Raw genomic sequence first — 27,962 nt, forward strand, 5'->3', positions numbered from 1 at the left:
TGCAGCTGGGGACCATCAGGGCAGGCACCGCGCGGCTGAAGCACCGGGGATGGAAGGTTAAAGCCGCCTCAGCCCCTCTTTTAGACACCTACATTTTAAAAGCTGTCCGAGTAAATAAAGAATCTTGAAAAGATACTGATAATGTTGCTTTATTTTCTGTAGCGTGTTCGTGCGATGGTGCATCTCCAGCACGTTACTGAGAAGGGCTTGACGGGGTTAGTTCACCTAAAGGAGTTCTGCTTCTGAGAGACACCCAAATATAAGGGAGGTGAGGAAAGGCCCTCTGCCCTCAGCTTTGTAAGAGGCGATTTTTAGCAGACTGCGATAAGCCAGGCGTGCTGTCAGAGCACTAAGTGGCTTCATGTTGTGTCTTCTGTGCTACCTGTTTGAGCCTTTCAGGTTATGATGAATGTAATGTTATGAATATATAATTAATATAATGAATTTAGTATTATTGCAAACATTAAAATACCGTCATGATTCACACGACACTAACACATCTTGCTCAAATTTTCTGATCACTATTTGCAGCAATGGGTCATGTACTGGTGTTGTGAGCAATGACAATTCTTCAAACACCCAGCACCAGTTGAGTCCTTTTCTCATTCTCACTAATTCTAGACTTATGCTTTTGCTACCATGTGAATGCAAGCTTTTTGCAAAAAGTGCAAGCAAACTATAAAAAATAGGAAGTGGACTGTTGTGCTAATCCCAGCTTTCAGATAAAGTTGATACAGGCTGAGTAGGCTGATCAGCTTTCATATTTTCGATTTTTCAATAGCAAACACCTATTAATAAAGTGTTGAAAAACAAAAGTCTTCAGCCTTATTTTTTTTTTTTAATTGCAAAGATCTCTGTTTATTAATATGGGCCAGAAAGGCAAACATCATGTTTCTAGAGGGAATAATCCCCCAAAATCAGCATGAGCAGCTGCAATTTCTATGCAGTGTTTCTGAAGAAGTACTTAAAGGAGCTGGGCAAAGAAGTTTTTAGAGGGGATCCATGAGGCCTTTTGAGCCCTTATCACGAAGGAAACTGGCTTTTGCTGTGAGAAGTGGCTTTCACTTCTTCACTTTAATAGCAGGAAAACAGGAAGAAAATACCAGAAATAGGAAGTGTATGCAATTAAATAATCCTTGGTAACCTGCAGTTTCACCATGTCATGTAGGTCACAAAATGAAAAGAAAAATAGAAAAATATACAATTCTTACTACATCTCTGACCTTTGGAAGATAAAAATTATGGTTGTTTATATAAACAGAGTCAAAGCACAGTAAATGATATGCAGGCAATATAGAAATTATCACCACTGCACCAACATCTGGCTTATCAAGCCACATAATTGTGGAAGATGAACAGATTATATTGCAATTCTTAATGGTTAACTCCAACAACAAGATCATCTCCAAATATGGACTATTAATTTGTAAAAAAACATAGTTACTCTTTTCAACTAACTTTCACTAACTTTTCATGTTAGAAACATGAGAGTTCAGGTGCGCTATATATGTCCTATATGCTTTGCTTTTTTACAGGTCAACACTTGATACACAAAGAATGTTCAGGTTTTAAGCAAATCATCAAGGAATTGTTTATTCAAATCAACAATTCTTTATGATTTTTAATCAATACTTTCAGTATTGACATAAATTAAACTGACCAAAATAAACATTTTCTGCTGGCTCTTAATGAGTTAATTTCTCCCACCTGCAGTATTTCCTCCAAAGCAAGCACCAAGTTTATTTTTACAGCTGAATTCCTAAATAGCAGGTCAGTGAGGGGAGAGGAAAGTTTGCTGCAACTGCGATTTTATGTTCTGCTTTTCAGGAATGATACATTTCTTTGAGAAATATTCTGGTCGTTGAGTGTAGCGGCGTTTTGAGCTTTTGGTGAATTACCTTCACTATTTTTGGTTATATTTAGAAAAGAAGAAACAAACTACTAAGAAAAAATGCTGACTTTAGAACAAGGAGCCATAATTTTTCCAAGGTAAATCTCTGCTGTTACCTTCTGAGTGAGTCATCTATCCCCTCAAGGGGTATAGTTCACTTTCTGAGCTCTTAAAATAGACTTTTGTAATGGGCTTGTTCCTTCATCAGACACTTTCCTTCTGTAGCTGCCTTAAAAGGGCTTAAATTCTTCTAGTTACTGCCTGATTGCCTCATTTCATATCCCACATGTCTTTGGTAGAGAAGAAGGTTGAAGCATTCGTTTTTCCTTCAGTAGAAGATTTTAGCATGCAGATTTGAATGGGAATGCTGAAAAATACACACTCGTGCTTCTGTTAGCAATTACTAACTGCAAAGGATGACTCCTCTGGTTAGAAATAATAGAGCTAGCAAGAAATGCATTTTGGGGCAAACCTAAAGTGGGAGAGCTTTTAAAGTTTGGTGTTCGTGCTTACTAGTTTAAAAGGTGGAAGAAATCTGCTGTGAAAGGAGAGGTTAGCTTATAATATTGACAGTAGTTTTATTAAAGTGTCATGAAAAAAAGAGTAAGGGATGCTACCAGTGGTTTTGCTTGTGTAACTGGAAGTGGTTCATTTCTCATGGGCATCACATAATTTGAGTTTGCATCAATACTTGCATAAGTTTCTATTATGCTAGGGAAGTGGTTTTTTTTAATGTTGCAGTTTAGTAACCTAAACAGTAATAACTTCCATCTGTGGTTTAATAAATTGCTTTTATATGTTTTAATATGTCTGTTGCTATGTTCACTGTACAATGTCTAAACCTTCGTGTTAAGACTAACACTTTTTTGCTTTAATAATTCGAAAATGTGGGGTCTTTGTCTTTACTGCTTAAAAATGTAATTTTACTCTACAGTAAGAAGGTTGATAAGCTGGTGAATGTCTTGTCTCTCTAGCTATCTGAAATAATTTCCAGGTGGGAAGATAGCGCTGATCTCCATATGCTGATAGTAAATCTCTTTCTATCTAGAGCATTTACAGAGAGAGCACTAAGTATTAAATTACCTTTTCGGGAAATAAAAGCAGCTTTTGTTAACATGGTCTGTGCTGTGCTGGAAAGCTTTCACCTTCTGCTGCGTGGTCCTGCCCTCTGGTGGGCACGCAAAAGCTGGCTGAGAGCCTGCTTTTGTGTAAACTGGAAGGTTGCCTCCAAGAAATCTTATCTAATCTTAGCAAATTTTGAGATTTAAAAACATTTAATTTTCTCCACTGTGTTTCAGTTTTGTAGCCCTGTGGCAGCAGCAGAGGCATTGTCACGTGTGTCTTCGGACATTAAAGTAAATTAGTACGATAGATGACACTTGTATGTTATTACAGTACTTTCTTCTTCTCATCTTATTTTGGAGATCTTTTCTCATACGATTGAAATAAAGGTCCAAAAAGTGTTTTCCTGAATGCTAGCTTGCTTGTCGTTTTTGTCTGTGGTATTTTTAGACACTTTGAACGTTGCACAGATAGAGTATCTGTTGTATTTCATTCCAATTTAAAGATTTGTGTTCCAGCACATGTTTTCATTCTGGAACTTCTTGGCTGTTCTTCTATAATCTTATTAGGATCAGGGAGAGGGAAATTTCTTTCTCCTATTTTAAAAATACCTTTTTCATGTTTCACTAAAGCTTTTCTGTCTTTCTCCCTGTGCCGCAACTTGCGCTTTTTAAATCCATGTATTCTCCTTCCAGTTAAAGATACAGAAATCAGTAAAGGTCAAAATGCCTTTAAGGATCTAATCTGAATTTAATACTGTTTCATTTTGAAGCAATCTGATACATGTCTTAAGGAGATAGAATCTTGTTTTATAACCCACAGAGGTTTTTTAAGTATAGACCATGAATCTGATCCTGCAAGCTAGTAGTAGCATAAATAGATGTTATGTAATGGTTCACAAAGTCACCAGGAAGCATCAGGTTCTTATTAGGAAACTGCTGAGGAAAACACTTGTATAATACTAGTAGAGTTGTTTGTTTGTTTTTCCAAGGAGAAAAGAAACCTGGGTTTTTAATTTTTTGGTCACATTTAGAAAGTATGACTTCTCATAAAGTGTGTTGTAGTCTTTTTAAAGTGATATATGCGTTGAAAACTCAAAATGCAAAATTCACACAGGAAAGTAATCTGAAACTTCTGAAATTGCACTTGAATTGGGCTGCCAGATGGGAGCTTATGCTCAGAAATATGCAGGGCTGAAATCACACCATAAAGGGTGTAGTATTTGAATTATAACTACTAGAAATTACTTGGATGAAGAAAGTTATGAAACCTAAGTCAAAAATCTCAGTTGTGAGTAAGAAAGCCTTGGTGGTTTTTGGGGGATTGTTGCTGGGGTTTTTTGGTTTTATTGTTATTGTTAGTTTGAGAGGGGTTGGTTTTGTTGTTTTTTGTTTGTGTTTTGTTTTTTCCATGGAAACCAAGTTGAAAGAGGGTTCCAAGTTTATTTGGAACACTATAATATAATACATATGAATGGTAGTATATGTTAATAATGTGGATATATATCCATGCAGAGTCCATGGGAGAATCACTGAATTGATCAGAGGGATGGAGCACCACTCCTATGAGAAAAGGATGAGAAAACTGGGTTTGTTCAGCATGGGGAAGAGAAGGCTTTGGGGTGACTAACTGGGGCCTCCCAGTACCCAAAGGGAGGCTACAGGAGCAATGGAGAGAGATTGTTTACAAGAGCCTGGGGTGACAGGACAAGGGGGAATGGCTTCAAACTGAAAGACAGTAGGTTTAGCTTAGATACTAGGAAGAAATTCTGTACTACGAGGATGGTGAGGCGCTGGCAAAGGTTGTTCAGAGAAGCTGTGGGCACCCCATCCCTGACAAAGTTCAGGGCAGGGTGGATGGGGCTCTGAGCAACCAGGACTAGTGAAAAGTGTCCCTGTCCATGGCAGGGGAATTGGAGTGATCTTTAAAGTCCCTTTCAACCCCAGTCAATCTGATTCTGTCATTCTATGAAGTTCACCTCATAAACGAATAGCGATAGCAAGCCTACCTATTTTGCAAAAAATAGCTGTAGTGATGCAGTGATAAAAGGTGTGTAAATGTCGTTGTTAGTGTATAGATGCTTGTATTTTTAATAAAACATATTTTGAATATTGTCTATTAGGTTATTGGAAGGCTTATAACTGAAAAATCTTGAAAGACAATGGAACAAAAAAAACCTTGTGTTGTCTTCTTGTCCAAGCAGCATGATCCAGTGGTCTAATTATGAACAATTTTTAATAAAATTAAGGATAGATATAAACATCTATATAAATCATAAATCTATATATAATTTGTATGTCCTGAGTCAATTGAGACTTCCATGGCAGAGGCCATGACCTCTAAGTTCTTCTATAGAAGGTTTCTGTATCTTCTGCTTGAGTAGTGTCCCATAGAACTGTGGATTAAGGCTTTTCTTTCCTAATCTATAGCAATCAAATATTGACTCAGTAGCCACTTTCTTCCCAGAAAAGCACTTTGGATAGAACAAAGCAGATTCCTTTACTGTTGTGCTTGATTAGGATAAGAATGAACAGAGGTACAGTACTATTTAGTTCCTATGCAAAATTAATAATAATGACCAACAAATTACATTCAGTAAATTGGGAAGGATATTTGGCATTGGAAGTAGTTGTACTTCATATGCAGCTGCAATAATGTCAGCTATGAGATGAGAAAGTACTTTCCTCTTCTCATTTTCTGAACAATAGTATCCTTGCAGTTTATATCCTTGCAATAATATCCTACTGTCTATGACCACAGCTATTGTGAGATAATGGGAATCCCTCCTTCCTTTTGTGAGGACTGCGGGAGGTCATCCCAAACAGGTATGTTTTGAATAGGCTTAGGTTACAGTAAACAAATGCTTCCGAAATGATACTTTTTACTTAATCCAGTGTTTATTAATCGTTTTCTACGCCTCGATTAGTTTATGAATAATACACACCGTAGCATAGGCAAAATACAAAGAAAACATTTAAGCATTCAAGTTTTGCTTTGTTCAGACTTTTGGAGTGCAATTGATGCTCAGAAGGAAGGATTTGCCGGAAGGAGGGGCAGAGCCGCGGGGACGCTCGTTCAGCGCCTTTCACCGGGAGGTCACTGCAGTGGCCGCAATGTGCTGCTCAGCGCGTTTCAGGAGTGATCTGACGGACCGCTGGCTTCTGGAAAAGTCACACGAATGGGCCCTGTGTGAGAGTGAGGCTGTACCAGCGTTGCACGTGCAACAAGCACACAGGAGCTATGGCAGGATTCTACACATCATATATACATATGTATGTCTGCGTATGTGTATGTATTCCACCGGTGCCCCGAGCGCGGCTCCCATGGCCGACAAGCGGAACTACCACTCCCAGCGGCTCCAGCGCACATCCCGCGCCTGCGCAAGCGGTCTTCGGGGCGGAGGCAGCTCCCTGTTCCTCAAACGGGAGCCCCGCCGCTGCTGGACTACAACTCCCAGCGGTCCTTGCGCACATCCCGCGCCTGCGCAGGCGGAGCCGGCCCGGCCGCACTCTGCCGTTGTCGCCGTCGGTGGGTGGGTGGGGGAAGGGAGCGAGCGGGAGGAGGAGGAGGAGGAGGAGGGAGGGGGGGGAGAGTTGAGAGTTCACCCGCCGCCGTCGCTGCCAGGCCGGACTCATGATTCCCATATGCCCGGTAGTTTCGTTCACCTATGGTGAGTAGCGGTGCTCGGCGTGTCCGTGCTTGGGGAGAGGGCGGCGGGCGGGGGTCGGTCCTGAGGCGCCGAGTCTGACCCGGCGCTCCCGCGCTCTCTCTCTCCCTTGTCCCTCTGTGTGTCCCGTTCTTTCCCCACCGCCTCCTCTCGCCGGGCCTCCTGTCATGGCTTCGGCCGCCGCCGCCGCCCCTCGGTCGCTGCCGCCGCCGCAGTGCCCAGCCGGCTGGGGGAAGATGCCAAAATGGCCACCGGCAACTACTTTGGATTCACCCACAGCGGGGCTGCTGCCCAGTACAGGTGAGCACCGCCGCGGCCCCCCAGGACCCCCCCAGGGCCCCTCTCCCCGGCCGGGACCCCAGGCAACTCCCGCCCCTTGCCCCGCGCCGTGGGTTGTGCTCGGACCCTCCCGCGGCGCCTCGGGTGTGTGTGTTCTTATCTCCCTGTGTGCCTGGGGGTGGGAGGTGGGGCTGGGCACGGCGGAGGAGGAGGAGGATGATCAGCAGCAGCATCGGGTCCCCAGGCCCTTCGATTAAAATGGCCACTTGCAGTCAGTCAGCAGCACCGGCGAGTCACCGTGTGCCGCCCCCAGGCCCGTCTCCTGCCTCAGCTTCGGGAAGCACGGGCCTTGCTCCCCAAGGCTTTGCTGTCACTCTGGGAGCACAGGATCCCTTCTAGCATGGGTTGGAAACCTACCCAAGACAGGCTGGATGAATCAGGGAGAGATGGAGCACCGGAAAATAGCAGAGGGCTTAATCTGATTGAAGTAGTGTTATGATTAATGTGTTCAAGAAAGTAGAGAAGGTACTTTCAGAGAAAGGTACCTTTTTAGAAAAATGTCCTACCCTCATTTTTAAGACCAGGAGTCGTATTCTAGTGGAACTTGAAGACTCGTGACTGTATTAGACAGTATACATACCTGTATCTTAGGTGTCTGGATAGATCTATCAATACAGCTCTTGTGTAGACACACTGCCACAAGTCTTTGTAGCTTGTAGTTTTTCTTCATCTAAATTGTGGCCAGAGTGTTGAAAAGTAATTTGTAGTATCTATTATAGTGCATTTTCTGACATCATATTATTAAATTTGCTGAATACAGTCAGGAACATCTTTGCTATTTTGGCTTGTATTGGAGTGAATCTCCACACATTTGAATCTTATGTTGCTCATTCCATAAATCTGTAATAAAGACCTTCTTCAATGCCTAAGTTGTGGTGAGTAAGAAAAAACCCAAAAGAATAAAGCAAATATATCAGAGATTACTAACAAACAAATGCAGATGCATGCTACTAGCTAATAAAAATTGCATACCTAAAGTAGTTTTGGAACGTACACTTTTGTGGATGTATTAGAATACTCCAAGTCTATTTTCTCTGTTGTTTTTTTTCCTGAAAATGCATGTGAGTACATTGAATTTCATTTACTCGGATTAAACTTAGAGGATCAAATTTAGCTATTCTTCTAGTTCCTTTGGATGCTCACAGTGCTTGTATGTGTTTACATTTTAGATGATGGTTACAGTGAATATATTGGACATATATTTAGAACTTCCTTTTAAGTATGAAGGTTAAGTGAATAATAAGCCAAGAGCTGTATGTCTGCAATTTTGAAGTGCAGATGAATTTTTAAAATCGTATCTTATTGCAGGGCTGAGGTGATATTTAGACTAAAGATATTGGACAATTCCTTTGAAGTTATATAATTGGAATAACATTCAATTTTAATAGCTGATCCTAAGTGTGTTTTTGAGAAAATGTATCAAAAGAACCTTTTTCCTTTGCCATCATAAGTTTAAGATATTGTCTGATTTGCTATCAGTTAAAGACTCTACATCCTATATAAGATTTGTGTGTTTACCACATCTGGAAGTGGACAGACATAGCAATCGGTATTTAAGCAGACCTTTCATAAGAAGGAATTTAATATTTTGAGCTGAAAGCATAAGAATCACTTAAAATGTCTGAAGGGAGCTTACTTTCACAAAGCTGACTTGGTAGGTCCTTGCTAGTGTGTTTACAGAGTGCTACAAATCATGTATTCCACTCTAATATATTTGAGAAGAGGAATGCTGGTGGCAGGAAAGGATGGTAAAATTTGATATTACAACAAGTCTTTACGGTTTTTTTCCCAGTATTTGAAGTTCACAGAGTAAAAAAAAAATCGTGTTCTTGGAAACCAGGGCAAAAGATAAACAAACAAATGTTTTTCTACCTACTTAATACATAGATGAGCCTCATAAATCTTGAAAAATAAAAGGTGTTTCTGGATGCTGAACTGACCTATGGATTTTTAAAAAGCTGCTCAGTTTTAGGAGAGCAAATGAGTAATTCTTTGTACATATACCATTTGAAAGTTCTGACACTGTAGTTTTTATAGCAACAGACAGGAATTTTCATAATAAACGTGTATCGGTCACATCTCTTGCCAAAATGGCTGTAAAACATTCTGATATGTTGGAAGAATATTAGTCTGCAATTTTAGATGATCTCAGTGCTCCCTAATGATAATAATCAGAATTGTATTGATTTCAGCACTTAGTTCAAAAATTTGTGCAATTCTTTTTAGCGTACACATCTTTCTTATAATATCTTAAAGTATGAATACCTCAAAATATATTAAGTCTTCATCTGGAAATGTGCAGAGAAAATAAAAAGCCTAAACTTTGCATCAAAAAGAAGAGACTCTAAGTAGATTGCGTTCAATTTCAAGGAATAGAACAGACTCTTGTGGTTGGAAGGGACCTACAGTCAATGTCCAGGCCCTTGCCTGCCCACTTCAGGGCTGGCCAACTTCCAGCATGTTGTTAAGGGCACTGTCCAAATGCCTTTGAACACTGACAGCCTTGGGCATCGACCACTTCTTTAGGAAACTGTTCAGTGCTTGAGCACCCTCTCTTTATAGAAATGCCTCCTAATGGCCAGGGAAAGCTTTCCTGGTGCAGCTGTGAGCCATTCCCTCATGTCGTGTCCCTGGATTACAGGCAGGAGAGCTCAGCACCTCCCGGTGCCCTTCCCCTCTTTAAAGAAGCTGCAAAGAGCAGTGGGGTCACCCTTCAACCTCCCTTTCTCTGAACCGGATCAGCCCAAATTCCTCAGCGGGTCCTCACAGGAAGTTCCTTCCAGCCCTCCCATCAGCTTTGTTTTGTTCCTCAGGACACCTTCAAGGACCTTCCCATCCTTCTCTACCTGCAGGGCCCAGCAGGGCCCACGTTGAGGCTGCCCCAAGGCTGAGCCCAGCAGGACCATCCATCCCCTTCATGGGCTGGCTGTGCTGTGCTCGGTGCTCTGGGATGGGGTTTGTCCTCAGGGCCGCCCGGGCTCTGCTGACCCACACTGAGCCCAGCACCAGCCAGCCCCACCTCACTCTGCAGCTGTCCAGCCACTCCTCTCCCTCTTCATACTTGTGGCTGGCATTACCCCATCCCAGGTGCAGAATACAGCATTTGAACTTCTTAAATTTCAGTCCATTAATGACTACCCGATATTCCAGTCTACCTAGATCCCTCTCCTCTTGTCCCTAAAGAGGATCCACAGCATCTCCCAGTTTGAATCATCAGTCAAATTGCTAATGGTGCACCTAACTCTTGGTTGCTAGAATACGTAACCCCATTCAATACAGCTCTTTGAGTGCTGCCATCCAGCCAGAGCACTGTGAACCTGCTCATCCCACAGCTAGACAACTTGTTGGAAAAGGATGCTGTGAGGGACAGCACTAGCAACTTTAGTCAAACTGGAGCTGCATCCACAGCCTTCCCTTCATCCAGGAGGTGAGTGACCTTATGATAGAAGGATAGGTTGGTTAAACAGTTTTCCCTTTGTGAACCTCTGTTGGCTGTGAGAGATGATTGCATTGTTCTTTAACATTTCTTTCACCTTCCAGTAGCACTTAGTATTTCCATAGTTTTTCCAGAAGATGAGGTTACACTAATAAGTCTCCAGTTCCCTGTTGCTTGTGTCACACCTTTGTTAAGGGGAATTTCACTGGCAAGCTTCCAGTCAGCAGTGATCGGCCCAGACTCCCAAGGCCTTTGGTAGATGATTGAGAGAGGTCTTGCTGTAACACGTGCTGGCACATTCAGTACTTTGGGGTGAATCCCATCAGGGCCCATGAAGATGTGGAAATATTCAGTTTGTAAGCTGGTCCCTCAGAATTTGAGTGTTCACAGTTGCAGATCTCCCACTCAGAAGACTGAAAGGAGAAAATTTGCTGTACTAAGTGACTGCTGAAAGGTGCTTTTAAGGAAAGTTTCTGTATTTAATTCTAGACTAGCAGACTGGTATAAACTCTTTCAGAATTGGAGTTCCTCAAAATGACAGCATTCTAATCTGCATTATTAATAGTGAATCAGAGGATCATAGAATATCCTGTATTAGAAAGGACGCACAGGGAACATCAGAGCCCAACTCCTGGTCCTACACAGGACATCTCCAAGAATCACACCATATGCCTGAGAATATTGTCTAAACGTTTCTGGAACTCTGTCAGGCTTGGTACTGTGTTGAGTTCCCTGAGGAGCCTGTTCCAGTGCCCAGCCACCCTCTGGGTGGAAAACCTTATTCTGATATCAAACCTAAATCTCCACTGATTCAACTTCAGGCCATTCCCTTGGGTCCTGTCACTGGTTACCTCAGAGAAGAGATCAGTATCTACCTCTTTGCTTCCACTTCTGAGGGTGTTGAAGGCCACAGTGAGGTCTCCCTCAGTCTCCTCTGGGCTGAACAGACCAAATGACCTCAGCCTCTTCTCACACGGTTTCCCCTCCAGACTCTTCACCATCCTCGTGGCCATCATTTGGACACTGTCTTACAGGTCAATGCCTTTCTTACACTGTGGCCCCCAGAGCTGCCCCCAGCACTGGAGGTGAGGCTGCCCCAGTGCAGAGCAGAGCAGGACAATCCCCTCCCTTGCCTGGCTGGTGATGCTGTGCCTGATGTCCCCAGGACAGGGTTGGCCCTCCTGGCTGCCAGGGCGCTGCTGGCTCGTGTTCAACTCACATCAACCTGAAGCTTGAGGTCCCTTTCTGTGACACTGCTTTCCAGCATCCTGTTCCCCTGTCTATCCACACATCTAGGGTTGCCCTCTCCCAGGTGCAGAATTTAAATCAAAAATTCGTAAGACAGTGGAGCGTAGAAGTTAAGTTACTCTGTCTTCCTGGAATTCCATCTTATCCATGGCCATGATGGATCATTTTAATACTCTGTCATCCTTCACATGAAGGAGAAATTAAAATTTGTCCAAGTCTTAACATTGAATACTGATATTTCAAGCAGTTATAAAGGCCAGAATGATACATGCCCAGGTGATAGACTTTGGATTTGGAAAATTCAGGAGTACTAGGTTGTTTCTGTTTAGCCCCAGCCAGCAACTAAATTCTACACAGCTCACTTCCTACCCACCTCACTGGGGAGGAGAATCAGAAAAGTGAAACTCCTGGATTGAGTTGAAAGAAAATGAAGTATAATAATATGAATTACAGTAGTAATATTAATAAAAGCAATAGTAGTAATGATGGCAATAGGAGGAATAAAACCCAAGAGAAGAAAGCAATGCACAACACAGTTGCTTATTCCCTGCTGACTAATGTCCAGCCTGTTCTCCAGAAACAATCAGCAGCTCCTGGACAACTTGCCCTAGTTTATACATGCATGCATGATGTACTATGGCATGGAATATCCCTTTGGCCGTGCTCCCACCCATCTTCTTGTGCACTTGCTTACTGGCAGAACACAAGAAATTAAAAAGTTCTTGACGGGGAGTGAACCCTGCTGAGGAACAACTAAAACATCTCTGTGTTACCAGCATAATTCTCATACTAAATCCAAAAGACAGCACTGAACTAGCTACTAAGAAGAAAATTAACTCTACCTCATCCAAAATCAGGAGAGGCATGCAGAACTTGATAATGTTTATTGTTGTAACAGTATAATCAGTAAAGTTCCTTCAATTGACTAGATAAGAAGTGGAATAGATTACTATATTTATTAGTTCATAAATACTAATTTTCGTAAAACGTATTTGAAATCCTGTTTCATATTTAATCAAAGCATAAGAGCTGAGTGCCCTTTAAACCTGTAAATAATGTATTAGAAGCATTCTTGTTTTCTTTCTGTGTTGTTGCTGCATAAAATTTCCTGCTACCTTACTCATTTAAAATTCTTTGTGTGCACTACCCAGTAATAATATCATGATTTACTGAGAGAAGCATTAGATTATGCAAATAGTAATGTAGGAAATTTCTCTGAACACTACGGGACCTTTACAGTTTGTGCTTTCTGCTAGTGGTGGTATTAGGGCCGCACGTTATAGACCTGTATACAATGCAAACCTCATTTGTTACCTATTTAAGTGACTGTACTAATCCATCTGTTTAGGTGCCTGAAAAAAATGTAGAATTCGGTGATTCTAGTCTTCTTTGTTTGTGTGTATGTGTGCTCTGTACCTCACCTGAGCCACTGTGTGACTATTCAGTTTGAAATTAACATCCTAATATTGGCCTATCTTTCCCATGTAAAATAATATTAGTGTTATTGGTTCAGTGCTGGAGAGAGGTAGGCTTATGCTTTTAATCTTAAATTGGCTGTTTAAAATGCAGATGGAGAGATAGGGGCATTGAGTAATGTTTGGACAGAGAAGTGTGCAAATGTGATAGTTTCATTTAATTAAACTTGTATTACGGTTTTGGTTTTTGCTGAAAAGATAAGAATCTTTCAAGTGTTGTGAGCTTCATCTTGGTGGCATTCATACTCAGTCTTGCTCTAATGAGACAGGACACTGATGGAAGATGCTTGGGTAGTTTGGTATGATTTGTTAGCTTTGAATTGCCTTCAAGCAGCTTGAATATTACAGAGTGTGGCAAGCTGTCACAGATAAAGGCAATTTTAGCAGTGCAAGTTCAGAGCAGACCACAGTGCCTGTGAGTCCAGGCTAAGATGCAGTTTTCTAGGCAGCAGTATGGAAGTGAACTCTTGCAATTACTGCTGGTTTGGAATTCAAATGTAGTGCACCATTTTACAGCATATTCAAGTGGTGCAGAGCAACAAAAGAAAGTTAATTGCTATGCATGGATGAGTTGGCTATTGAGAATTGATTGGGGGTGGAGTGTTCTTTCCACGTTTGCTGATATTTCTAATTACTTTTGTCTTCAATATCTGCCCCAGTCAACTCTTCATCTAGATACTGGTTTGAAAAGTATTGAGTCTTTCGAGATGTTAGGGCTGTAATTCACACAGGCATACCAGACCAAGCTAAGGTATCACTAAACATAATTCAGTCTTGTGTTGGTGAAAACAGGATGGTAAGGACAACAGTGAGTAGGACTTCTTCTGCAGTATGTACTACTAGACTTGAACAGTGAAAGTAATCATTGTCTTACCGCAGGTTGAAGCTAAAAACTCAGAATGCTTACTGTGTGTACTTTATGCCTATGCTCTCTTGTGTTCCATCACATCTTGACACATACATAATTCTTAGCAGAAGAGACTTCACTGAATATGGCAGAGCTGTGTGGAGCTGATTCTCTTTTGGCCAACGAATGTTAGTGTTAAGTGCTATAGTAAATATGCTGTTCTAGCTGAATGTACACAGGAAGTCTCCAGTACTGTTGTTTGTGAAAGGATTTTGATGAACTTCTTTTCAAATCAGTGATGTCCCACTCTTAAAGGAGACATTAGAGCGGAAATAAGGGGCTCTGGGTTCCTTAACATGAGTTGTATGCCAGTATTGCAATAGGCTGTAATAGGGAGACAGAGAACGTGGTAAATGAGGGGGAAAGGTGCCTCGAGTCAAAGAAGTCTGTGTCATTTTAAGGAGGGAAGCCTGCCAACTAATTGAAATTTGCAGCAGGTGCTTGTCTTTAGGAACTGAGCACTTGGGGAAGATTTTCTGTTAAGGATATAGTTGTGTCCTTTGTGGCTGTATTCTCAGAATGGGTTGATGGTTTTAGGTTTAGCTGTGGGGTGCTAAATTATGTGTGAAATTTTGTCTGCTGCTAAAATACAATGTTGGTAGCTTAGAGCATAGTTACATTATTGGTGGTAGAAAAGCAAAGTACTAGCTTAAGGCAGGAAATACAGAATGGTTTAACAATTTAGTACAATTTTCCATACTAGTGAAGTTTCCTTCCTTTTATGGAGAACTTGCCAATTTTAGCATTTTTTTCTGTTTAGCATCTTCATTAACGGTCCAGATGTTAGGGCAGAGTGTACTCTCAGCAAGCTTGCTCATGACAGAAAATGATGAGGAGTCACTTGCATGCCAGAGGGTTACGGTGACATCCAGAGGGACTTCAAAGGTCTGGAGAAAAGGGCTGCCAAGAATCTTGGGAAGTTCAGCAAGGGGAAGTGCAAAGTTCAGTATTGAAGAACAACACCATGAACTAGTATATGCTGTGGGCCACCCAGCTGGAAAGGAAGAGGACTTGAGAGTCCTGGTGGATGCCAGGCTTGAATGTGGGCCAGCAGGGGATCCTTGCAGCAAAGAAGGATAATGGCATCCTGGGATGGCAGAGTATTACCAGGCGGGTGAGGGAAGTGAGCATTCCCCCTCTTATACAGTACAAGTGAGGCCACACTTGAATCCTGTGTCTGTTTTTGGGCTTCATTACAGGAGAGATCTGGACATACTGGAGAGAGCCCAAGAGGCCCACCAAAGCTGCTGAGGAGTCTGCAGCATTTCTCTAATGAGAAAAGGCTGGGAGAGCTGTGACTGTTGAGCCTGGAGGAGGGTGAGGGGGATCTTAGTATGTATAAATACCTGAGGGAAGGATGCAGAGGGGACAGAGTCAGGCTTTTTCTCAGTGGTGCCCAGTGCCAGGACCAGAGGCAATGGACACAAAGTGAAGTACAGGAGGTTCCCTCTGAATGTGAAGAAACGTCTTTTATATATGAGAATGACTGAGTCCTGGCACACATGGCCTAGGTAAGTTGTGGAGTCTTCATCCTTGGTGATGCTCAGAAGCTGTCTGTGTACAGTCCTGGGTGTCTGGCTGTAGGTGATACTGCCTAAGTGGGATTGGACCCTGATAACCTCCAGAGGTCCCTTCCAATCTCTGCTATTTTGTGATTTTGGCTAGGATAATGTTAGTAGTTGCTCCTTTTTTAAGCAGATGATATATCCTCTCAAGCTTAGTTCTTTTTGTTTATCTTATTGCCATTCAAGGCTGTTGAATGGACTTGAAAAAAATCAACTTTTTAAAGAAAGCAGTATAGGCAATAGGCTTTCTGTTGTGTGTAGCTGAGCAAAGAGAGGTTGATACAGGGCATATATTATTACATCAGTGTTAGAGACATCTGCAGTATATACAGGGAACAAAGCATAGCAGAATTTGGTTGGATTTATATCAGATTGTGAGACTAAAAGTAGAGATTGTCAGAGAAGAAAGGGTGTTTTGAAAACATAAGGCTGTTAATCTTTGAGGTGAGTTATTCATAAGTATATGGTTTAGCTATGTGGTGGCAATCAATAATTTGTAATGGCATGATGCAAAGAAGTTTTTAGAACAAGGAAGGGAAAGCTTGAAATGGTTATAAATCCCTGGAATTTTTAGGCTTTATGTAGTTAAACCATAGAATGTGTTACTGCTGAAATTTAGCAGAATTCAGGAGGGTATAGCACATTTGCATGCCTTCAGGCCTCTCTGGATTCCTAATGAATTGCACTACAAATAGTGTTCTGTTCACAAAACTGTAAGAATAGGAAAAAAGTAATTTTCCTTAAAGTTGTAAGAAGATATTCAAATACTGAAAATGTTATGCCTGTAGTGAGTGACAGGCTCCAGAAATACAGAGGCAAAGTCGCTCCTAAAGTATACCATACTGTAGTGTAATATTTCATTTCACCATTTTGTACTGTCTATTGTCAAGTGTGTTTAGGAGAATAAAACTCTTTTTTTTCTTCTGTTAATTCTAATCTTGGTTTTGCTTTGCACTGTCCATGTTCCATTAACACATCTGAAACTTCGTCTGACCAGTTATTCAGGAGTGGATCTTCCTAGGTTAGGATCTGAAGCAGTAGCAGATTGCACTGCTTCTAACAGTTTTTATAGAACTAGAACATACTTGTTTCAATCATCATGTTCCTGAAAGAAATGCAAAACTGTTTTTTTTTTTTGTTATTCTGCTATTAATAGAATAATCTGTGAAACTTCGAGAAACCTAGCACTTTGATTTCACCAAATATGGTTTCCTTAGTGCTAAAATTCTCCAATGCTCTTAAAAGATACAAATCAAAAAATACATCCTAATTAGTGGAAGGTTTTATTCAAGATACTCGTATTGTAAAAACTATTTTAGAATTTAGCTTAAATGTTGCGCATGGAAATCACTTCTTTAAATAGAAAAAAAAAAAGAGAGCCCTGCAAGACATATGTTTTAGAAGTTGTAATTTCTGAGGACTACTGTCTTTTGGGTAGAGACATACTTGGTTTTAGGCCAGATCCTAACTGTCTATCAAAACAGCACTCACCAAAAAACTGAAAAATCAGAGATGTTATTTGCCTCTTGGAGGAGAGTTTTCAGTGTTCAGCAACTTTAACAGAGCTGGAATAGGAGCAGCATTTGTGTGCATGTGTTGTTTGTTAGTATGGCAGCATTGAAGATGAGCAGGTTGTGTGCACATGAGTAACAATTAATTTCTTTTTTTTTTAAGTTCAAATAAATTAATCGAGTGTGTTGAAAGCAGGGCTTGTAGAGAATGTTTTATGTGCTTCCTATATACATACCCTTTATGTGCTATATATCTTATTGGAAGTAGGCTGCCTTTTCCTGAAAATGTATTATTCGTCTGACAGTAACTGCCACTGCCAGATGGATTATCACATTCCTTAATACATAACTTACTCAGCAAATACCTTAATGTGGAAAATAAAGTATCTTACAATCTTAATTTATCTGGCAAAATAGATAGCATTAAATCAAAACGTTGCATTTTCTTTGTATTACTAACATAGAAAAAAAAAAGAAGTTTTCTACTTCCCATTTAATTTATAACAAAAAAGCCTCCACACTTTTTTTCTAGAAGAAGGCACTAGCTGGAAATGAAAAAAGACATGACGTAAGTGTATTGCAGAAGAGACTTCAATATTTGTTCTTAATACTGTGTCATTCTTGGTAATCCAGATTTTCTTTCAGTGTTGCTATTGGGAAGTAACTAACAAAACTTCTCCTATATTCCATCTAGCAAGTTCGTAACTAAGCTTTTTTGGGGAATAATACCACTTATTTGCAAACCTACTGTTGGCTGTTTAGGTTAGACAAACACGTGGTTGTGGAGCTGAAGAACAGTGTTTTGCCAAGTGGACACCTGTACCTCATTAATTCCTGTTGACCAGCAATTTCTGCTCTCTGCAACTTCTGACTGTTTTAATGTGCTGCCAGCTTTTTTTTTTTTTTTTAACTTTGAAAGTCCGCATTTCTTTTTTTGTATCAAAAACACTGCTACAGTGTTCTTGCTCAAGGTCTTTAGGCAGTTCAGGAAGGGTTATTAATTGCTGCTTGAATATTCTGCTTTTTGACATGAAGTTGCCAACAGAATTATGAAATTAATGTAGTAATTCTAATACAGAATACAGAGTAGTGATTGCTAGTGCTTTCTGCTTTGAGGGCTTGTTCTCAGGGTACAGACTTTCTGTTGCTGATGTTTTAATACAACTTGGTCAAATGTTCAGGGTAGAATTTTCCAGGCTAAGTATCTACCTAGAATTACGCTGGTTTCTGTAAAGCTATGATGTAGTTTATTTGATTTTGTTGTGTTGAATTGGGCAGGTGCTTCAGTGTTTGCAACAAGAAAAATATTTTAAAATACTATTTTATTTCAAAATGGCAGTTCTGGGTGTACATAATGGGGTTCAATGTCAATACCATGCAAACAGCTTCTGTATTTCTCTTGTATCCAACTTGAAAAAAAAATTACCAGGGCAAAACATGCATCTCCTCTGAGAGAAAGTACTTGCATCTGATGAAAGGAGTTTTGTGCACGTGACAGCAATGTGGATAAGGCAGTTTTTGCTTTGGCCTTTGCTCTGGGATGAATTCTGCAAGATTGAGAGACAGGATTGCCCCTCAGCCCCAGCCTTAGGAAATCAGATTATCATGGAATTAGAGATTACTGTGGAGAAAGATACATGGTCACAGCTCACTGCAGTCAGTCTTATCAAGCAGGTTTAATATCATAGTGGTATTTTACAATATGTGGCACTTGTGCTGATACTAATGCAACAGAAAGATTGGTATTTCCCAGCCTTTGTGTTAGTAGAAATTATAATAGGTGATATTCAAAGATTTGAGTCAAAGGTGTTTTACGAAAAATACTTGTGCATGGTAATTCAGTATCGCTAATGAAGAGTTAACCTCTCATCTTCTTGGAGTTATTCAGTTAGAATGTGAAAGATGAGGACAAGCTAAGTATACACTGTGGTGTAAAACTTCTGAATAGAGTTGACCTTGTTTGGGAAGAGGAAATAGTGTTACGGATGTGGAAGTTTAAAAACAGGTAAATGCTCACACAGAGCAATTTATATGAATTCATGGTGGATGTGGTGGAGAACATGCATGTGGTTTGTTACCATTGCTCAGCTGACATGCTCTGTATCATTGGTGCTCTAATAACTTGATGACGTGCCTATATCTTTTGGAGACTTATTTATCAAGACTAAGATGAAATACTTGACGTGATGCAGTATAAAAAATGACTGCTTAAGGTAGAGCTGAGTGAAAGAACTGTAGAGAAGGAGCTGGTAGAGGTGGTGAGTAGAATTAGAAGAACTATTATCAAATAGCAGTAATTGCAGTGGAGTTCAGTAGGGATTGGTTGTGACTTTAGTATTTCTGTTAGTGTGGCATGTTGTGCTATTTGATGTGAGGAAAATAGCATCAGTGCATAGGTAATTTCACAAGAATCTGCTCAGAGAAAGCTAGACTGCTGGGAAAGAAAGCAGTTGTCTAGAGCAGAGTGGGTGGCACAGCTGAAACTTCGTATGAAATGACGCATGAGGTTCTTGCCATCTGTAGTCAGAGAAAAACAGATAATATTAAGATAGGTGCACAGATGAAGGAAGAGTGGAATAAGTTTGGCAAAATAATCTAGGAGACGCTAAGTTCATCTCTGCAAACGTGATGAGGCACTAATCACCAAACTGGGATAAGAACTTGTAGTTTAATTGAAGTTGGCACAAGGATATTTTTATGCAAATTAATTACATTAAAATGTCTGCTTCTCTTAATGTTAAAGGTTTTCATTAAGACCACGGAGAGAAGAATTTCACAAATTTAAGAGTAATGTAATGTAATATAATGTAACACAACTTCCAGGAAGGAAGGAGCAGTCAGTTCTAGAACACTTTTCTTGCAGTTTTGCAAACTTGATCACTAGCTCTGCATGATGTTGCAGAAGCAAGGGGAACAGGTTAAAAATAAACATGGTCATAGAACCTGTATTAGTCTTAGACATCTAATTATGTGGGCTTTTAATTCTATGCCATGATAAGGAATTCTGCTGCTCAGTTGTGCAAGAAATTAAATTGTCTGTACTGTAATCTTTTTAATAGTTCTACTGGTAATGTTCATAATCTCTACACAGTTTTAAATACTAAAAACTATCAGGTGTCTTTAATTGTACATATTCTGAGAACAACAGCACTTTGCGAAATTGACTGGTACTGTTACTTTGTAGAATGTTGTGAGCACTGTATCTTATTTTGTTACAGTAACAAACAGTTTGATGTGGAAAACCAGGCTAGTGCTTCTGTCCAAGTCTTCTGCTCCCTTTATTGATCCATTTTCCTCTCTCTATGTATATATAATTAATATAGCTTCTGACTCTCAGCAGACCTGTTTTTTAAGCTGTTGTGTTTCTTAGCATTTCTGCCACGCTAGAATATGACCCCAACAGGAAACCCTCATATCCTTTTTTGCTAGATTAATGAGTTAAATCAGTGCACTGAATGGCTTGACAAGTAGTAGAAGTAACACCAGGGATAGAATAAGCTGGCTTAGCCAGGATTGGTATTTGGGAGAAAGGAAGACTAAGAATGGGAAAAGTGTGAAGGAAGACTTACCTGGTTGGCAGTATTAGACTGTTGATGTTTCCAACTGCAGTCAGTTAAGCAGTCTGCTGTCTGTTTACTCAGTTTAATGTGATTTCAGTAGAATATACATGACCATCATTACCTCCGATTTTGTGGATATTTTACACTTCTGTTAGTTATGTATATAATGAGGCCTAATTTTATAGACTGTCATTTACTTTTACCATCATAAAACAGTCTTCCTGAATTTTGTGATGGAGTCCAATTTCTCATGTTAAGTAAACAGAATTTTCCTGCAAATATCATAGAGGAGGAGTTGCTGCAAGCAGTGTTGGGAGGTACATCAAAGTAGTTTAGATCTTTTTATTTTGCTCTTAGGTTAATAACTGAAAATAGCATAAAACATTATTGTAAGTGCAACTCACAACTGAAGTACAATCTGATAGACTGCAAGCAGCCTTTTAGACAGGGAGGAACATATGGTGGGAAGAAGGTGGAGTCTAGGCATGTAAGTCCATCGGGAGTAAAGTTTTCTCTGTTTCTGCTGTGAGAATAGTTTGAGGGAGAGGAGAAGGGGTTGCATGTGTGTGGTTTTTTCGTTGATTAAAGTAAGTGGGTTTTGCTGTAATTGAAATGCCAAAATCAGGTTTTCTAAAAATAAGTAAGAAAAAATTACTGAACACAAGGGAGTTGTGGAAATGTCTTTTGAGAAATTAAAAGTATATGGATATAGCTATTATTGAACCGTGTAGGAAATGTACAAAAAAATCAGAACTACCACTGAATCCCCACTTGATGTCATTGGTCCAGTTAGTGATATTTCACCCACTTCACTTTATTTGCTTAAAAATCGAAATAACTGTTCTAAGCTTCTAATCATAATCCACAGTTCTACATCATAATAGGACAACGTTATGCAGAGTCACATATCAATAATTCCAGTTTCTGTTCAAGTAATTAAATGTTTGAAGCAATAATTTTTTATTTCTGCTGTTAATATGTGTGGATTTTTAGTAAATTGGCACATATTAGTGTCCTGCCTGCAAATTTTAGAGTCACAGATTAGTCTCAGCATGTGCCTGGAAGATTGCCAGAGCTCTGGTAGAGGTTTTCTTGCTTGATATGATTGTCTGTGCTTTTGATGTTTCATGTTGCGTCAGATTTCTGCTTGAGCAAGTGGGGCCAGCTCCTATAATTCTAACCATCTGTTGGAGAAGTCCTCTATCAGATATATGTGTCTAAGTATATACAACAGTTCTGAGCTAATTTTTGTGGAAGTCTTTAAAATTTCATTGCTTGAATATGTTGTAATGGAAAACTTCGTGCTAGTACAGGTCAATAATAAGCTCTCACAGAAAAGTAGCATTTTTCTTAATTTGACAGGTATGTCACTTTATTGAACTACTAAAGCATTTAAAACTTGCCAGTCTAGAAAAGATAACAGTTTGGGATTACTGCATTATTTTGAATGAAGGACTTCTGTTCCACTGCTTAGAGAAAACTCAACACAGACGCCCCCGCTTATGAAATAAATAATCATCTGCATGAAATATCAGGAACTGTAGAGATAGAACATGGAGTAATTGAAAGAGGGGACATTTAGGTTAGATGTTGGGAAGACATTCCTTACTCTGAGACTGGGAAGACACCTGGAACAGATTGCCTGGGGAGGCAGGGTGTCCTAACTGTGGCAGCATTGGCCTTGAGCAATCTGATCTAGTAGGAGTTGCCATGGAGGTTGGGGCTTGATGGTCCGCAGTGTCCCTTCCCATGCCTTACATTCTGTGATTCTGTTCTATGTGTCTATCCACAGAAATTTAAGAATTGCACAGCTTTTTTCATGGGAATGGAAGATGGTTAATAAAATCCATTAAATAAGAGTATGCACAGATAGAAGGCTGCTCCCAGTCTGTCTATAGAACAGGGAAAATATTAATCAAATCTGGGGTTTTGAAATGTGTAGGCATTAGCTTTGTACGTTGGATTAATTACTTACTGTCTTCTGCCGATACAGCCAGCAGCCAGCTTCGGGTGTAGCCTATTCCCATCCAACCACAGTTGCCAGCTACACTGTCCACCAGGCCCCGGTGGCCGCGCACACGGTCACTGCCGCCTATGCCCCGGCCGCAGCCACGGTGGCCGTGGCCAGGCCTGCCCCGGTGGCCGTGGCGGCCGCTGCCACGGCTGCTGCCTACGGCGGCTATCCCACGGCACACACAGCCACGGACTACGGCTACACGCAGCGCCAGCAAGAGGCTCCACCACCACCACCTCCTGTCACTACACAGAATTACCAGGTAGGTTCCCGCTCTGCGATTTTTAAAGGGTGCTTTGAGAGGAAGAAGCCTGTTTGGGAAAGAAAATGTGATCCTGTGAAACTGCTGCTGTAGAGAAAAGCACTGTTGCGTTAGCTTAGGTGTTGGCTTGGTGTGCACTAAACTGAGTCATGGAGCTGAAAAGACTGTTCCAGTAAAAATTTTCATTAGAGGTAGAAATAGTTCCTTAGTTGGATTCCTGGGTGCCACAGGAGTCTAATACCAAGCCTGTGAGGACAGACGATAGCCCTGGGAGATAAATTACCCTGTAGGTAGTTTTTGGATATCATCTTCTGAGATCCCTGCCTAACCTTCTGTGGATACAGGCTTTTGCAAAACGGCTTTTGCTCTCTGTCCCCTTTCATCTTGAAATACTGTGTCTTGTAATAATTTTTCAACTTCTTAATCCTGAATTTATCAGGGCATTATCTAGATTCTAATTAGCATTTTGGTTTGTTTAAAAAGACTGTATTATTGCTGCATGTTCTTCATTCTTTTGTACAGATTCTCTAATTTGTTATGTATTACGAGGTCAGTTATTTGATACATTTGGAAAAAAAGAGAGTTCCCTAAATGAAATAAAATAATTCCTGTTTACACAGGTTAGACAAAAGAAGATTTTGTTGTTGTATTTCTTGAAATTAAAAAGAATTTTAATACGTTGGTATATTTCAGCTGTAGTAGTTCATGCCTTGCTCCCCCTCAGTTGATCAACTCTTTGTGCTTTGCAATAAACAGGGTGAGGATGAGAGATGTATGTACATGCATATGTTGGCTTCCAGGTCGTCCCATTCTAAGCTTATTAGAGATCTACTGAGTTGTAAAGGTGTCAAATGAGCTACTTGCCTTGCCTTTATAGACTAGTTATGGTTCCCTAATGAATTAGTTGATACACCAAAAAGTAAGGAAGGCTTTAAAGTACGACTTTCATACTCTAAAAAAAATATAACCAAGAAAAACGTTGTTAATGATGAGATTTTTTAAAACCAGTACAGGCTCATGTTTCTACCCCTGAGAATTTATTTGACCTTGTAGAAATTAAGGTTTTGTAGAGATCCGTGGTGGGTTTTTTCTTAGTATTTTACAGAAATAGAATCTGATACAGTCACTAAAAACTATTGAGAGTAGATGCTTTTCAAAAATAATTTGGTAGAGAAAGGATGAATAGCATGAGAATAATTCCTGTATTGAGTCTGTAAAAGACCTTTAGGGTCGTTTAGGCCTGAAGTATTTATGAAAATAAATTTAATTTCTCTAATGCATTTATTTGTATATACCGGAGGTGTAGATGGGAAGTTTTTATTCTACTTGTGAAGGCCAGAAGACAATAAATTTTTAATTTGGCTCTGCTGTTGACTTCTATTACTCTAGCTATGTACCCACAGGTGGTTTCTGTGTTTTGAATCCTTAGGATTCCTACTCTTACGTTCGATCTACCGCCCCGGCTGTGGCTTACGACAGCAAACAATATTACCAGCAGCCAACCGCAACCGCGGCAGCCGTGGCTGCTGCTGCCCAGCCACAGCCCTCCGTGGCTGAGTCCTACTACCAGACAGGTGGGTGGCATGATTCAAGCTGCTCTCGTTACTCAGCCTTGTCGGCTACTTTAAGCCTTAAAAATAGTTGTTTGACTGTTTCAGATTATCTTCTTTTATTTAAGTTTTGTCATGTAATTTCTGTCACTGTATGGAAAGTTTTTCTGTGCCTAGAACTTCAGTGCTTGTGGCGTTGCCATAAGTAGCTGCCTCTGAGTTTTAGACTGCTACTAAATACACTCAAAACATACTTCTAGGCAAAATTCTTACTGCTGTGTCTAGAAACCTTGCTGAAGTAGGTTGAGATAATCAGTGTTGTGTTCAATAGTAACTCAGTTAGAAATACTCTTTCAATTCTCTAGGTACTTCATGTATATAATACTCTAATTATTCATATTATGAGTGCTACAAAGCATGAATCTGCTAAGTTTTTTTTTACATAGACTTAAGAGGAAAGTTTAGATGTGCTTTGGTTTGGAGTACTGTTAAGATAAGTACTATTAGCATAAGAAAGTTGTTTAAAACTGTGTTAAAAACATGATAGCACATTTAAAAATGAATAAATAAATTTAAGGCTTACTACTGGGAGCTGTGACTTGATTGGATACATGGTATGCAATGCATAGCCATGACACTAAAGCAATCCAATGCACAACACTAAAAAGCAAAACAAATGAAACAAAGCTCCCAAAACAAACCCCCCTTTTTACACATTTGTTCCCAAGCATATTTTTAATTTTCTCTTAGTATGGTTTGCATTTCACTCAATTAAAACATATCAATGTTTGTACACTTGTATTTTCTGTCCTCATTAGCTCCAAAAGCAGGATATAGCCAAGGGGCAACTCAGTACACCCAAGCCCAGCAAACACGGCAAGTGACAGCTATCAAACCTGCCACCCCAAGTCCAGCAACAACAACATTTTCCATATATCCGGTGTCCTCGACTGTGCAGCCAGTGGCAGCTGCAGCCACTGTTGTTCCATCCTATACTCAGAGTGCAACGTACAGCACAACAGCAGTAACTTACTCCGGTAAGAATTCTGCATGTTTTCATGCTGGGATCTTTGCAGTTGCTTCAGGACAGCCTTTCAACACTCAGAATTTTAGCAGTTCATGATTGATTATATTATAGTCTGCTGAGAGGTATCAACCAGTTCAAGCATTACAATGGCAGAATGTTTTGTTGTATCTTTAAAAGAGGTTTTAATGTCTTAGGTGCGTGTTTTGCTACATGTGAGAATATACAAAGTGCTGGCATTGCTACCTGAGCAGTGACTTATTGTAAGGTGAAAAGGAAAAAACAGAATATAAAGCGTAAGGAAATGCATCCACTCAGATGTTACTCCCAGGAAATGAGAAGGGTGCATGCAGTTACAAGGACAGGGAAGAACATTTCAGTATAAATCTTCTGAGTTTGGGTTGTCCTGACCCAAAATAGAATGAGAAATGTGTGCTGAGAAGACTTATTCAACCATTAGGAATCCAAAACATAGTTAAAGATGAAAATATGTTAACTTCATAGCCATAGATGGTAATTAACTGGCATGTTATAGCTACCCTGAACTTTTTGTTTTCTTTTGTTTCCTGCTTAGAAAGGGATTTTAATATTTCCTTGAGACAGAGCCTGGTTTCCTTGATTTATTCAACTAGAAATCAAGGACTGTGTAGCCAGGTTTTAATGAGCAGAGCATCTTCTTTGTACCAAAACAACTTAAATCACTGAAATAGAATGTAATAGCACTAGACATTCTGCCTTTTATCTTCATTTTTTCCCCCTTCTTCTCTATATTATCAGTCCTTGCCATTTGGAAACGTGAGCAGCAAATCTGGTTCTAGAAGATTGCTTGCTTCATGTGACCTTTGCTAAATCTTTCACTTAAATTCTTCTTCCATCATATCCGATCTTACCAGATGTACCAGGAAGTTTCATATGTTCTCTAGGGATGCTTTGATATATCTAACATAACTGTGTGTCTGCAAAGACGTATCTAGAATTGAATATATTCCAGCAGAATTGGTGGCTGTGTATTTGTCTGCTGTGAAGCATGAAGCCAAATTCAAGACTGCCTGATAAGATCTCAGTGAATTACTTATATCTTGCCTTGCCCCTCTACTGTTATGCAACATGATTTGAATTAGTGTATTATGTACTTGATACATTATATATGGTTATGTAACATTTGTTTTTAATTTTTCAGGTACCTCCTATTCTGGCTATGAAGCTGCAGTGTATTCAGCTGCATCGTCCTATTACCAACAGCAGCAGCAGCAGCAACAGAAACAGGCAGCAGCAGCAGCAGCTGCTGCTGCTGCGACAGCTGCTTGGACAGGGACCACCTTTACTAAGAAGGCACCATTCCAAAATAAGCAACTGAAACCAAAACAGCCTCCCAAACCACCCCAGATCCACTACTGTGACGTTTGCAAGATCAGCTGTGCTGGACCACAGGTATCTGTATTATGTATTATTCTACTGTACTTTATTCTTCTATACTTGATTCATAATTTTTTCAGGTAAAAAACCTGACCCTCTTAGGAGTTATAGGATTGTAGAATGGCCTGTATTGGAAAGGATATTGAAGATCATCTAGTTTGAAGCTCTGTGCTGTAGGCAGGAACACTTGCCACCAGTGGAGGCTGCTCAGAGCCTCATCCAGTCTAGCCTTGAGCACATTCAGGGAGGGGGCATCCACGGCTTCTCTGGGCAACCTGTGCCACTTCATCATCACCCTCACAGTAAAGAATTTCTTCTTAATACCTAAACCTACTGTCTTTCAGTTTGAAGCTATTCCCCCTGCCCTGTCACTCCAGGCTTTTGTATAAAGCTTTTTTGTCTCCATTTTTCTTATAAATTCCCTTTAGGTACTGGAAGGTCCCAGTTACCCCAAAGCCTTTTCCAGGTTGAACAAACCAAATTGTCTTATCCTTTCCTCATAGGAGGGGTTCTCCATCCCTCTAATAAAGTGTATTTGTTAATTTTTAGACTTGATTCTATACTTCTACTAAAGGAAAAATGAAATAAAAATGTGTACTATTATAGAAAGAGTTCCTATTGGAAGACCTAAAAATATACCCCCGAGCTTGTACAGAGAAGCCTCACCTGACTTCAGAATCATTTGAAACTTTGAATGTGATTTGTTTCTTTAACATAGGAAACTTCTTAGAAAATATTGTTTTGAAAGCTGTGGAATTACACGAATTTTGTGAATGGGAAACCTGAAAATTTTTTCTTCATTGTGTCCAATTCCCCAGTTCAGTGTCAGTATGGATACAAGTGCCTAGGAAGTAGATACAAAGTCATACAGAGTGTTTATGTTTGAGTCTGGCTAAACAGTTCTTTTACTTTCGGTAAACCTGTTATTATTTCCTACCTGTCTGCTCTAGGTCGCCAGTGTTAATATAGGAACTAATATCACTATATAACTAATATAATAATATCTAACTAATATATATAATATCACAATATAAC

General features: G+C 40.1%; 1 protein-coding gene and 1 non-coding gene across 3 annotated transcripts in view; both read left to right on the forward strand.

The window, feature by feature from the left end:
* The first annotated feature begins 6,475 nt into the window (after positions 1 to 6,475).
* ZFR (zinc finger RNA binding protein) overlaps positions 6,476 to 27,962 on the forward strand; it is a 43,379-nt gene continuing 21,892 nt past the window's right edge. Inside the window, exons 1-6 of one of the 2 annotated variants that reach the window (XR_015799357.1) lie at positions 6,476 to 6,623; positions 6,836 to 6,920; positions 22,655 to 22,937; positions 24,367 to 24,511; positions 25,306 to 25,524; positions 26,692 to 26,942. Coding sequence is in view for 1 of the 2 variants with exons in the window: in XM_014875499.2 (XP_014730985.1) it covers positions 6,587 to 6,623; positions 6,836 to 6,920; positions 22,655 to 22,937; positions 24,367 to 24,511; positions 25,306 to 25,524; positions 26,692 to 26,942 (1,020 nt within the window). In the remaining variant the exon portion in view is untranslated. The remainder of the gene's footprint in view (positions 6,624 to 6,835; positions 6,921 to 22,654; positions 22,938 to 24,366; positions 24,512 to 25,305; positions 25,525 to 26,691; positions 26,943 to 27,962) is intronic. The other variant, XM_014875499.2, reaches the window with a different exon arrangement.
* On the forward strand, positions 19,967 to 20,101 carry LOC148219914 (small nucleolar RNA SNORA66). Its single transcript, XR_015799710.1, has one exon. It is a non-coding gene; the product is annotated as a small nucleolar RNA SNORA66 (small nucleolar RNA).

The sequence above is a fragment of the Sturnus vulgaris genome, chromosome Z, assembly GCF_052056855.1.
Source record: "Sturnus vulgaris isolate bStuVul1 chromosome Z, bStuVul1.hap1, whole genome shotgun sequence".
Lineage (NCBI taxonomy): Eukaryota > Metazoa > Chordata > Aves > Passeriformes > Sturnidae > Sturnus > Sturnus vulgaris.